The sequence below is a fragment of the Ananas comosus genome, linkage group 10, assembly GCF_001540865.1.
Source record: "Ananas comosus cultivar F153 linkage group 10, ASM154086v1, whole genome shotgun sequence".
Classification (NCBI taxonomy): domain Eukaryota; kingdom Viridiplantae; phylum Streptophyta; class Magnoliopsida; order Poales; family Bromeliaceae; genus Ananas; species Ananas comosus.
Genome location: NC_033630.1, coordinates 4428864 through 4442485, shown reverse-complemented (window position 1 = coordinate 4442485; position 13622 = coordinate 4428864). Strand labels below are relative to the sequence as shown.

The window sequence follows — 13622 nt, the reverse complement described above, 5'->3', positions numbered from 1 at the left end:
ACCAGTATATATATATATATATATATATATATATATATATATATATATATATATATATATATATATATATATATATATATATATATATAGTTATAAATTCTTAAAAATATAAAGAAAAACTACAAAATAAAGTTGATTAAGTGTAAAAAGTAATAGCAAATTTTATTATCGTCCCCATTTTCATCTTTTTTATGATCCACATATTTCGGAAGTTTATGAAGTTTTTTAATAATTCGTGAATAATTTGGCAATAATTCAGAAAGAAATTTTATCCAAAAAATTTACACGTTTTTTTGGCCGAATAGTTTGGCATATGTGAATTATTCGCGAATAATAAGTCTAACCCAAAAATTTGCGTATTATTTTAAATTTTTAGGAATAAATCGTACACGGACCGTTTTATTCGGATTTTTAATAATTCGTAAATAATTCGCAAATAATTTACGAATTAACTAACCATGCGACTTTATCTTTGTGGTTTTTAAAATTTTTTATTTTGTGTTAATTTTTTAGACTTCTGAGAGCTATTTTTTGAAAAAAAATTCTTTTTTTTTAAAAATGTGCTGTGTTGCTATTTTTGCTTTTTGAAAAAAAAAAAAAGAAAAAGAAAAAGAAAACTTGTCTTCTTTGTTACTGCATATTGATTGTTTTTTTTAATATTTATCTTGTAATTATGTATTGCTAATATGATAGCATATACACGAAAATATTCAATCAATAAAATTATATTTAGTTACAATAATTTAAAAAATTTAAGCTAAAAATTATAATAAATTAAAATTTGAAAACTAAAATATGACGCCCAATATCTACCAACTCTTTCACTTTAGTTCCTAACTAATATAGGACCAGCTGTCTACTAACTTGAGCGTAAGTGAATTCGGACCGACTCGTATTCACTTATTTATCAAACAAATCGAGCACAAACTAACTTATTAAAATATCAAACTGAAAAATTCAACTCGTGTTTGACTTGTTTATTAACGAGCCGAACACGAGCTGCCTCGCGAACAACGAGTTAGATTGTCGCCCTAGTAATTAACTTACAAATTTTACAAACAGATTCATACCTTCACCATTTGTACTGTTTTAGTCCGCGTAAGTAAATAGGATTATCACTTCACTGTCAAATAATGTTTAACCTTACTATGACGCATTTTCATATGATTTAATGACATTTTTGACTTATAGAAAATAAATACTTAAAATTGCAAGCTTAATTGTAAGAACATACATATGGAAGAGCAAACAAAAAAGATTAGATAAATGCCAGTGATTAATGGTGCAATTAACTTAAGAGATATTATCTCGCAAAGGAAAAAAAATTTAAAAAAAAGTAAAGAAAAGAAGATAAAGATTAAATTAGATCTAGAAAAGCTAAATATGTAAGGAGACGCTTCCCTATAGGCAATTTTAAAATGACCTAATTTTATATATTTTTTTTATTATGACTCTTTCAATTTTTATTTCCTTTAGAATTAAATAATTTTTGTCAATTAAATTAGGGATTTTGTTAGATCAATTGGTGATTCAGCAAATTTAATATTTTAATTATTTTTTAGCAAATTAAATTAAACTAATTAATGCCTATACGGCTAATAAAAAATTATGCTTAACAAAATTTTTTACTTAACTAAGTATAATAAATTGAATCAAAAAAAGATTACAAAGTGAAGGGTCTCAACCAATTTCTCAAAGAACAATAGAAAAGGACTTCAACCAAAATAAAAAATAGTTGAGAGTTCTAATTTCCTACTAGCCTGTAGTGGAGGAGGGATCATGTTATTATAACCTAATAATTAGGTTTAATAAAATTTGACTTTGAAAAGCATAATAAGAAATGTAGAAAAGAGAAACAATCTCAATTAGAAGTTTTAATTTAACAAGTATAATAACTCTTATAAAAAAGTTTACAAGTGTTAGAAATTAAAAATAAAAATAGTCAAGTGTAGAAATAGCAAAAATCTCAATTAAAAGTTTTAATTTAACTAAGTATTATAAGTTTACAAGTGGCAGAAATTAAAATTGAAAATAGTTGAGAGTCCTAATTTCCAATTTAGGTTTAATAAAATTTTTAATTTAAAAAGTATAATAACAAATATACAAGTGGTATAAAATCCAATCAACGGGTTCCACGGGCATTTGACTCGGGCTATTGGGAGTCCACATCACTAGACCATGAAACTGTTCAAAGAAAGGTACGTTCCTTACGCTTTGTTTGAAATTTTCTTCGTTTGGGATTGTGGAGAAAGAAAGATTCCTTACGTTTCGTTTAGAATTGTGAAAAGATTACGTTATGTACGATAAAAAAAAATACAATATAAAAATATCTTCTTTATTTTCGTACGTAATATTACGTTCCGTATATATATCACAATAAGTCAGCTATGATATATTTTTTATAATTTTATCAAAAAAAAAAACAAAGAAGAGAGAAAAAGAAAAGGAATAAGCATATTTTTATCCGATTACGAAAAATTCGGTCCGAATCTGTAAAATTGAAAAAGATTTTCCAATTTTATAAAAGGTTAAAATTTATTAATTTTTATACAAATTGGCCAAAATTAAAATTAAAGCAAGTCGAGTGGGAATATTTGTAGAGAGGTTCCTTATCTTATGTATAAGTTTCAATCGAGTCCCTAACCTTCTAATTGTTGCAACTAGATTTTTGAAACTTTGTTTTCCAAGTTTCAGTTGACTCACTAACCTTTCAGGTCAATTCTAGCAGGGTTATTTTTGTCAAAACCTCCCTCGTACGAAATCAAACTGCACAAATTTAGTGATTGGGTGGATAAAATAAAATCTAATCTTATATTATATAGGGAAACTTTAAAAAACCCCCCTGGTTTCGTAGTTTCTCACTTTGCGCCCCTGTGGTTTAAAATATATCAAATTATCCCCCTGTGGTTTTGTTTTTATCTTTTCGGTAGCTTTTTCGTTAATATTTCATTAAATTATATATAAAAAACTTCAGATACTTATCTAGATTTATCAAATATTGACTTTAGTACCCTTTAATTTTAATTTTATCACTGATTTAAGAAAAAAAAAATGAAATTGATAAGAAAAAGAGAAAAAAAAAATCACAGGGGAGCAAATTGATACATTTTAAACCACAGGGGGGCAAAGTGGGGGCAAAGTAAGAAACTATGAAACCAAGGGGTTTTTGAAGTTTTCCCATTATATTATTTCCCCTCCTTGAATACATACACTTTTTGTCTTTTCATCTTAATTATATAATATATATTAAAATAAAAAATAAACTTTAATAGATATGATATACGATATTTGAAAAAACTTAAATATAATTTTTCTATTTGGAAAACTTGATATAAAAGTTTATGTGCTGCATTGTTACAATAAAGATTGTGATAGAAATAATATACTTAAAATAATTAGGAAAGATTAGAGCCTTAATTGTTACAATGAACGCATGTTTGAAAAATAAAAATTGCAGCTAATAAACTTGCTACACTGTACAAGTCGATATCGGATGTTCTTCATGATACTTTGTATTGTACACGAAATAGTAAGCTGTTGGTTCAGTTGTGTATAGATTCTGTATACATCTCGTTGAACTCGATACTTTTGTTTCTCTCCAAAGAGAGATTACTACTAATTCTATGAGCAGGGAATTTGATATCTGAGTCTGAAAGTGGCTCATCAGAAGTTGGGTAAAGATTAAAAACCTAATTGCAACAGTTAGAAGGTTTGAGACTTCATTGAAATTTTGATAAAATGTTAGGAAACATCCTACGTAATTTACCTAAATAGAAAAAGTCTGGGGGCCAATTTCAAAATCACAATAGTTGAGAGGTTTCCAAACATTTTGCCTTACTCTATTTAGAAGAGACACTGCCAATGGAAATATGCACACAGAGTCTCTCCCTCTCTCTCTTGTGACCTCCAAGGATACTTTGGCTCAGGTTAGCTCAGATTTTTATTTTATTTTATATACTTTTTTCCCCTTTCTCATATAAATTTGAATCATGCATAGATTGGTATATTTTTTATTCTCTTCAAGAAGAAGACCTTTCTCGAAAACATTGATTAAATCAGCTTAAACACATGGCTATGATTATTGCACATGAGATGTTTGTGTTTTTGCTTGGTTGGAGAAATAGAAAATTAATGGGAGAATTTTAATGTTCAAGGGAAAAGGTATTGGTTGGAAGGAGTTTTACATATTTTCTATTAAATATTTTTATTAATATCGTTGGAAGGAGTTTTACATATTTTCTATTAAATATTTTTATCAAATATTAAACTAAAAGTGTCAAGATCGGATCAAACCATTGTAGATGTTAGAAGCAACACCGTCAACTGCAGGACATTTTGGAGTAGCCCCCGGAAATTTATTGCTTTTTTAGAGGAACCCCTCAATTTTTGTTTGTTTTGATTTAAGTTTATTTCAGTCAATTGATTCGGGGGTTTCATCAAATTAATTTGTGATGCTGTCGAATTTCGTGGCTCTAAGTAATTTTCAGCTAAAGAAAGTAGGGTTTGTTCTGAAACTGCACATTAACAAAATCAATTAGCCAACTGTTTTTATATTTTTTTCCCAATTTGTGATTTACAGAATCAGTTAACCCCTGAGTTGAGACCTTTATTGACTGCAATTCTGGCGAAGAAGGTAATCCTCAATTTTTGCGGCATCAAATTCAAGCGCCGATCTGATAATCTGCTTGTCTGAAAGGATCATAGAATTGCCATCAATGGATTTGGAAACTGAGGTTTCTAGTATCAGCTCTCTAGTTCATAAGTTGGTTGAGGATTTGAAATGTGATTCGGTAGATGTGCAGAGAGCAGCAGCAGCGGAGCTGCGGGTTCTCGCGAAAAACACGGAAAATGTGGATGCCATTGCAAAATCCGGCGCTATAAGCTTGTTAATAGGCCTTCTTTATTCATCAGACTTGAAGACTCAAGAGAACGCTGTAACGGCCCTCTTAAACTTATCGATTGCTGGTAGTAACAAGATTGCTATTGCAAATTCCAACGCCATCGATCCTCTAATTTATGTTCTTCAAACTGGAAATTCTGAAGCAAAGCGAAACTCAGCTGCAACTCTATACAGCCTTTCGGTGGACAAAGAGAATATGATAAAGATTGGCCGTTCTGGTGTTTATGGGCCTTTAGTAGAATTGTTAATGAACGGGACTCCTCAAGGAAAAAACGATGCGGCTACTGCACTGTTCAATCTGTCGATAATTCACGAGAACAAGGCCCGTATAGTGCAGGCCGGGGCTGTGAGGCACCTTGTAAAGCTTATTGATCCAGCTTTTGGGATGGTTGATAAGGCTGTAACTGTTCTGGCGAATCTTGCAACTATTCCCAAAGGGAGGGATGCAATTGTTCGTGAGCGTGGGGTCCCATTATTTGTGGAGGTTGTTGAGTTGGGATCTGCGAGAGCGAAAGAGAATGCTGCTGCGGCTTTGCTTCTGCTCTGTACAAATAGTAATAGATTTTGTCAGCTTGCTCTTCGAGAAGATGTCGTACCACTGTTAGTAGCATTGTTACAATCTGGCACTCCGCGCGCAAGAGAAAAGGTATTGTACTTGTACTAGCTTCTGTTTAATTCCACTATAAGACTCTTTGACCTAGCTTCGAAAAGCAACAACTTGGCATTTCACAACCAAAATGTTTGGAGCTTCTGTGCACTATAGCGAGAAGCTCGAATGGATTTTGGGTCTCGAAAACTGGAGATCCATTTTTAAGTTTCGGTTTCTATTGCAAGGAAAGATGCCAGAGGTATTTTACTTAAAACACTATAAATGGATCCTCAAACAACACTTCTGTAGAATCTCTTGCAAGGTCAAATAGGCAATGTGTGAGTTATGTTTGCATCATGACACCACAGTCAGCCTTTTAATGTTAAAATTTCCAAAGTCCTACTTATTTGATCACATCTGTATGCTGCAATTTGCTGATTCTTTTATTGTTTCTTTGGTTAATGTAGATTTGTATTGTTACTGGTACAAGACTTTTTTTTGGTTCCAGTTTTTCTCTCATATTTTATTGTTTCGTATCTAGATTTTTCTTAATTATGGTTTTCTTTTACAGAGATATTTAATGAGGGTTTCATTGTTGTGCATTATGTTTTACTGTTCCAGAAGTGCTGATGTTATGTTAGTCAATGACACTAGAAAACAACGTATTTAAACATTATAGATGGTTTAACTACACTGAAATAATTATTCAGTGTACTATCAACACCTTAGTAGAAGATGATGCCTTTTTCTAGTGTGTTATCTATCATAGATTCATAGTTAAGGATTGCCGTGCCACCGGCACGGCAAAGCACAGCTCCTGTACTAGTGGTACGCCATTGGTACACTGACACGGATTTGGCACATGTTTTCTATTTTTTTTTTCCAAGGAATGTTAGCTTTTTAGGATGTTGTCAGGTTTGTAATGCATTTAAACTTGATCCAAATTGTATCTCTCATCTGGTCCAAGTCAAACTAGTCATATACAACTCATAAAAATATATAAATACTAATATAAAACTAATAATTAAGAACACATAATATTAGTAGATAATTCACTATGCCCAAATTATAATTTATAAGTCCAAACTTTTATCTTCCATTGCTAGTAGTACATTGAGTGCCTAAGTGGATATTACTGGTAATTGTCATCATTAGTTACTAGTTTGATCCCTTGGCTATATAAATATTGCTAATACTGGTGAAGGCTGGTTTGGTGTTGATGTATCGCATAATAATTGCGAACATATTCATTATAGCGAATTGTATCATGATGTACATGTACTACCGCGAATGGCATTGGCACAGGAACAACGGTGACATCATAAAAAGACGTCTTTTGGCCCCTTAAAATATAAAAAAATTAGTAAATAAGTTTGTGGCAAACTGTGCTAGTTCGATACTAACAAGCATGGGACAATACAAGGGTGGCATGTCTCGATACGGGGCGATACGGGAGTGCCACGCCACGATACAGAGCGGCACGTCCATAATTTCTAGGTGCTAGGTGGCACAGACCTATGTCATGTGCCGGTGCGCCATCGGCACGGTACAGCACGGGTCCGTTCTACCAGCATGGGCAATCCTTTATCATAGTAATATTAACATGATGGATCATGTTACAGATCAGGAATATTTACTATAATTACACGCATCTTTTGGCTTAACAATGCCTGCATGCTTTCTGCATCCTTGCATCCTTCTCAATAAAATTTGTATGCTTCTTATTTTGATTAATGCCATTTATTATTCGTTTTCTAAAGGGACCTAAATTTTTTTATTATTTTTTTTTCAAACAACCATGTTTATCAGTGTACTTGTTACTCAGTATGTCAATAGTACCTATTTCAGAGAGGATCATCATATAATATAGCAGGTTCTTACCTGCCTTTTCTACTATTTTCTTTTTAATTCATTTTTTCAGTCGACAAAAGTAACAGTTAAGCTGGAAATATACTTATCATTTATCTGCTCAAGTTAAAAAAAGAACAAGGGAACAACTTTTTTGTAAGAAAAATTTGCACCTGCTCCAATGCTTGTTTTTAAAGTCAGCTGATCAGATTTTTCTCCTTGTACTCTGCAGGCTGGAGCTCTTCTAAGCTATATCCGGAACCAAATACATGGAAATGCAAGGAGGTGATAATCGTATATAGATCTACAATATATGTATAGCTATTCCTTTGGTAAAATTATTTGTTTAATCATGACTAATTGAGTTTACAATGTGCATATTAACTGCTCCCTTTGTATGGTTATGTGTTAATTGTTTTAAGGGGCCGGTATGTCTTGGGGTGTAAATTTAATTGTTTTAACTGTATCTTTACAGGGTATGAATGCATTGTACTGAATTCGTTGAGGGTCTTTTTTTTGGTCCTCCTTTTTCATACAACAACAAATGGTGCTAGGGTTTTTAACTAAGGACTTTTCACAAGAGAGCATGTGGTACCAACAGCTAGGTTCAGCCCTGATTGGTTGAATTTTTGTGAATTTGATGCTGTAGATTTTATGCTTGATTGTCATTTTTTCTGTATTACTTGTATGGTCATTCTTTTCTTCTTCTCTAGAAATTGGTTAAAAATGGAAGTTTGATCTTGTAGTTTCTTTCGCACTTGAGCATCCTTTGTTCGAATGGCTTTTATAGTCGATTTCGTCTTCTCCCGACAATTAAGGGCATATTTGCACCTACTGTATGAGATGTTATTGTTTGATGAAGTGTTATCTGAATAGTTTCATTCAAAGCAAAAAAAGAAGAAGAAATACTATATAAATGTATCCTATTCAGCATACTCAAAAACACCAAATTGGATGTTCTGCTTTCCGCTCCAAATTGGATATTTAAGGCTCAAATCCTCTACTTGAACTATTATCTTTATCATAAGCAGAAGTAAACGACGGAGCAAAACAGGTCATAAGTTTGTAGAAATCCATATAACAGTCAACTACATACAATCAAACAGTTCCTCAGAGTTCATCTCAAAGAAACTCATCAAAACAAACTTATCTTTTCGCGCTGATTATTATGAAAGTTCTTTCTCCTGTTCAATGTGAACATCATTACTTTTCTTCTGTTTGGTTGTTTTCCAATAAGATACTGGAAAACGAGCAAGGGGTATTAATACAACTACAAGACAAATAGAAAGTCATTTCCAAAGGGGGCTGAGGAGAGTATACAAACAAAAGCCTGTATAATCAAAGTTCTGGATTCAGTTATGCTATTTAACAATTCATTCATGCCCTGTTAACAATTTCTGCAGCATACCGACATGTATGAGATACATCACAGAGGACCTTATTAGGTCTCTGTTTCTGGAACAGTAGGAGCTAATCATGTATATGAAGGGCAAAACGAATGGATAGTTTGACTTGCTAGTTGCTAAACTTTGCACTATAAACAATTTTTCCCGCATTTTAGCCAATATCAAGCTACACCCATACTCATAATGTAAATTCAAAAGGCCAAAACTACCAAGAAATCCAACTGCATGGTCAATCGACGCCAGCTTCACTTTGATATCTCCACAAGCTACGAAGTTTCTTGATTCGCCCGGTCTGTACGCTATAAAATCTGAGAGTAGAGTACCTCACACATCAATGTCACCTCCGGAGCTGGCGGAGTCAGCGTCACTACCATCACTCTCGCTGCTACTACTACCACTGCCACTTCCACTCCCGCTGCTACCGCTGCTACTGCTACTTGCGCTCGAGCTGGAGGTGTCATCATCCTCCTCCTGCGGCTCCTTTCCGCCCTCCTCTGCGTTGACCTGGGCCCGAAGGGCCTCAGCTGCATTGAGCCCCTCGTCTACATCATCGTTCACGTCCACATCAGCAATCTCATCGTCGGTGTCGTCCTGGGTTGGGATGTTGATGTCAAACCCTAAATCTGCCGCCCCTTGTGGTGTCTGCTGCCCAGTAGTCATTGTCTTGGCTGGCGACGCCGGATCGTCGTCCCCGAGGATATCAAGGTTTTCCTCCTGTTCAGGTGATTTGGGATCTGGTGATGTTGAGAATAGGCTCGAGATAATGGAATGGTATGCGCTATTCTTGTTTGATGGCTTTGGACCTGTCAAAATAACAACAAAAGCCAAACTGAATTAAGTAGAATTTCAAAAGAACATAGAAAGAAAAGAAATGAAGCAACAAGGAACACAAAAGCGTGCCAGAAATTATGGTACATTTTGAAAACAAAATAAAATTAAGCAACTTAGCCACACGAAGAATTCCTTATTCTTGATACTCAGAAGAAAGAGTATTCACGTCTTGATTGAAGGGTAAAAAACGAAAAAATGAATTGAGGTATCTGATTGGGCTACATAAGAGCATGCTATTAATCATGTTATATATCTGCTAAATTTAGATTAATATATTGATTATTAAACCACTGAACTACCTTTGAGAATGTTGTTATTCTTGATACTTGCAAAAGAAATGTTTCACTTGATTTCTTAATGTGTTCCAAGATACAAAAAGTAGAATTCTTCCAAAGCTAAAGGAAATAACAAATTAATCCTTCTTATGCTCCAAGAGAAATTTGTGAGGAAAAAAGAATATTCATTGTACTCCATATTGCTGTTTATGTTGGGATATTGTTTTCCATGATACACCCTTCAAGAGTACATTGAGAATGAAAGTAATTGTTGTCAAACAGGTAATTTCCTCACAGTTACTTTCCTCTCACTTTATTAAGAAAAACACTAAGGACTTGTTTGGTTCAAGGGTGGAATTGGAATGGATAATGGAATGGGAATGAATTGGAATGGTAATTGGAATGGCCCACTCCCTCAAGACGTTTGGTTTATTTGTGGATTGGGAATTGTAATGAGTTATTCACATTTCATTGTTTGGTTTGAATAAACTAAAAAAATTATAGGATACTATAATACTAATTTTACTCTCAAATATAAATTTATATTATTTAAAATTTATGAAAAATATAATACTATTCTCTAATAAGTTTTCCAAAAAAAATATCAAATTTATTTTTAAAACCTTTTATTGATGTGGGTTAGGTATAGGGTTTTGAGAGAGGATAGGTTTTTTTTTTTTTTTTTTTTGATGAGAAAGGGGTGAAGAGAAGGAAGGTGAGATGGTCACATGGGCTTCGAGAACTTAGTGGGCTTCCGGAATGAAATCTCAATCCGGGCTAGAAGACCGGAATCAAGTTAAAGGCTAATGGGTCATTCCCATTCCAGTCCGGAATAGGAATCCCAAACCGATTCATGCGAACCAAACAAAATTAACCGGATTTGATCAAACCGATTCCCATTCCATACCCAAAATGCATGAACCAAACAAGCCCTAAAAATATAGTTCATCAACCAAAAATAAAAAAATAAATAGAGATGTTACCTGGACTGTCTGGTTCACCGACATCAATTTTCTCCACCTCAACCTAAGTATTCCAAACATAGTTACATTGAGCTTGTAAGATAATTGCTTAAGAAGCAAGCAAGAGATACATCATGATCATCAAAAACAACAATTTTTACGCGACTTCTGTAAAAACATGTATAAATTAACAACACTGTGTCATAAGAAGCACAGATTTGGACATGGAAAAAAAAACAATGAATTACCACAGAAGCAAAAGAGGAGCAGTGGGGTGGGTAATACATTTTAGCAGCACAGTATAGTGATAAGATAATTGATTCATCTGAATTCATTGAAAATTCTAGACTGCAGATGATGGTGCAACATGCAAACATCCTCTAGTTGCTAAAAAAAAAAAGAGATCTAATCAAATTGTTTTCAGCAACCTCCAAAATGAACTGAAAGAAAGGTAGAAATTTGATGCAATCAACATCTCCACTATCAACGTCAAAGCCAGGGTTTTATTGGCTTAATATTGTATTATTTTCCAGCAAAAACTGTAAAAATCTAATGAACTTGACGGAATTTTCTGACACCAATGGTAATGAAAGCTGAGGTAGAAAATTTAAATCTTAAAAGTTCGGTTAGCCATTATAAAATGTGTTATAGTTCAGATAGAATACCTGTGTGTTTTCACTAAAAACTGTACCATGATCAAGAGTTTGAATATATTAAAAGAACTTGCAGGAACAGAAGGCACTAAAAGCTTGACTATATTAAAAGAACTTACAGGAACTGAAGGCACAATTGGTTTGCTCACTGGCTGAGCTTTAGCAACTTTTGCTAAGGGAGGAGAACCCGAATCTGCACCTGTTCCAGCTGACGAGGCAGCTGCCAAATTAACTGCAGCAGCAGACTCACCAGGCAAGCGAATGTGCCTCAACCTCTTCACGGCCCTATGTAACCGCTCCAGCCGAAAAGTCTCACCATCGAAAAATAAGACTCCATCGTTATCTTTGCATTCCTCACTGCTACCCTCAAAGGTCACTTTCGGCTTTCCAGGCTGGTTGTTATGAAATTCCACAGTAACCCGGTTCTCCTTGCTCTTGTGCAAAGATCCAGGTTGGGTCTTGTCAATCGATGCCGGTTTAAATTCGTCTATAAATTTTGAATAAAGCCAATGATTCAAAATTCTAGTTTAACTATGAACATTAATACATTTTCCAGTAAAGCAAATATAGATTCCACAATTTCAAACCCCATTAATGATTAATGTGGGATCAAATTGCAAATCAAGAAAACAGTACACAACCTTAAGAAAATTTCAGAAGATAAATGGATATGCAACTATAGTATTTGACAGCGCTGAAATAGACTGCTGAGTTCTCACAGAAGTCGGTCAACAGGACAGAATCACAAAAGAAATAATGATAGAACCACAAAAAATTTGAAAGAACCATGAAAGCCTATTCTTGGTACAATAAAATAAATTTTGTTACATATATTGAGTGTGAGAAAATAAGTGAATATGATGAATTTCTACTACAACTATAGACTTTCGAAACTATGGGTTCGAAACGGACGTTGCTAAAACTGATCCGCTTTCACCTAAGCATATATTCTCAAGTAAAACAATCTACAATGTGCTACAGTGTTCCATAAGAAAAGAAAAGGAAACTATGCCAGAACTTTGAACTTTGGCCTGATTACACTTAATCACACAAAAATTTAAAAAAATTAAAAAGAGACATAAACATTAAATTAGCTTTAACTAACCACATGAATCCAACTTTCACTTGATACAGCAGTTATGTAAGGATCAGATAAGTAAAATGGCCCTAAATTAGTCTTAGCATTCAAAAAGGAAAAGGTAACCATGAGCTTTGAGCCGCCACGATTTATAATTAGTTGCAGAATTGCACAGAAGTTGGTTTGGGTGGCTAACTAATGAGCATCTTAAACCGCCCAATGTATTCTCACAATGTCCAAACAAAATTTTTAACAGCAATATTAGAGAATCGAATATAAAGCATTCAGAAAATTGCTAAGAGCTATGGAAAAGTTGAAACATAGATTTAGGGGTCCAATGGCTATCACGATCTATAATTAGTCACAGAATAACAAATTCGAAGTTCGGGCGGCTAAGTTATGGTTGAGCCAAAGCTCGCTTCTCAAACTACCAATTTCTTATTAACTCAGAATACAAAGTAGAGGGAATTCCCACAATGTCCAAATCGATAAGCATCTTAAAACCACCCAAGGTTATATAGCATCATAGATGCAATACAATTTCCACATTTGAGCTCCTTGTTACAACAATAAAACTATGTGTTACAATTTTCGATCTCGCACTCACAAAATTGACAAGTTTTTCAACAGTAATAGTATGGACGAACCGCATATAGCGATTCCAAATCGCCGAGAGCTACGAGTATAATAACAAGGGACTTCGTGACGAATCAAACATCGAAAACATCTATGATTCTACATCAAATTATCAACAAAATTACCGAAGAAACCCTAATTCAACCGAAATTCTTAGGTTCGCAAAGACACAATCAATGAAACCCTAAAAGGGAAGAGGAAGGAGCGATTCTAGGGTTTGGGGGCTCACAACGAAGGGTGCAAAACTTGGTTGAGGCGTGGTCTCTGAAGGAACGGCCCAATCTGATGTTGTACCACCTGTCGTGTTGCGGGGCGGAGCTCGGCTCGCCATTGTTGTTCGCCATCGTCTTCGACCTCTCCCTCTCTTTCTCTCTCTCCGATCTAAGCTCGGATCGGGATCACCATGGCGATTCCCGGAAGCAGGTAGGAATCGAGAAAAGAAGA

General features: G+C 34.1%; 2 protein-coding genes across 2 annotated transcripts; one reads left to right on the top strand and one right to left on the bottom strand.

Moving 5' to 3' along the window:
- Positions 3753–8078, top strand: LOC109716382 (U-box domain-containing protein 4-like). The gene is made up of 4 exons (XM_020241787.1): positions 3753–3926; positions 4580–5546; positions 7570–7622; positions 7813–8078. Exons 2-4 carry the CDS (start codon positions 4716–4718, stop codon positions 7817–7819), a joined length of 891 nt encoding a protein of 296 aa, XP_020097376.1. The 5' UTR covers positions 3753–3926; positions 4580–4715; the 3' UTR covers positions 7820–8078.
- LOC109716381 (ELL-associated factor 1) lies at positions 8651–13622 on the bottom strand. Its single transcript, XM_020241786.1, has 4 exons — positions 13408–13622; positions 11584–11951; positions 10833–10875; positions 8651–9546 (listed from the first exon to the last, which is right to left on the bottom strand). The coding sequence occupies exons 1-4, from the start codon at positions 13520–13522 to the stop codon at positions 9068–9070; spliced, it is 1005 nt and encodes a 334-aa protein (XP_020097375.1). The 5' UTR covers positions 13523–13622; the 3' UTR covers positions 8651–9067.

Excerpts from the sequence above, each read along its gene's own strand:
- LOC109716382 (XM_020241787.1), top strand. The coding sequence starts at position 4,716 with ATGGATTTGGAAACTGAGGTTTCTAGTATCAGCTCTCTAGTTCATAAG. Across the intron at positions 5,547-7,569 it reads CTCCGCGCGCAAGAGAAAAG|GCTGGAGCTCTTCTAAGCTA; the intron begins GTATTGTACTTG and ends TGTACTCTGCAG.
- LOC109716381 (XM_020241786.1), bottom strand. The coding sequence starts at position 13,522 with ATGGCGAACAACAATGGCGAGCCGAGCTCCGCCCCGCAACACGACAGG. Across the intron at positions 10,876-11,583 it reads CAATTGTGCCTTCAGTTCCT|GTTGAGGTGGAGAAAATTGA; the intron begins GTAAGTTCTTTT and ends TGGAATACTTAG. Across the intron at positions 9,547-10,832 it reads CGGTGAACCAGACAGTCCAG|GTCCAAAGCCATCAAACAAG; the intron begins GTAACATCTCTA and ends TTATTTTGACAG.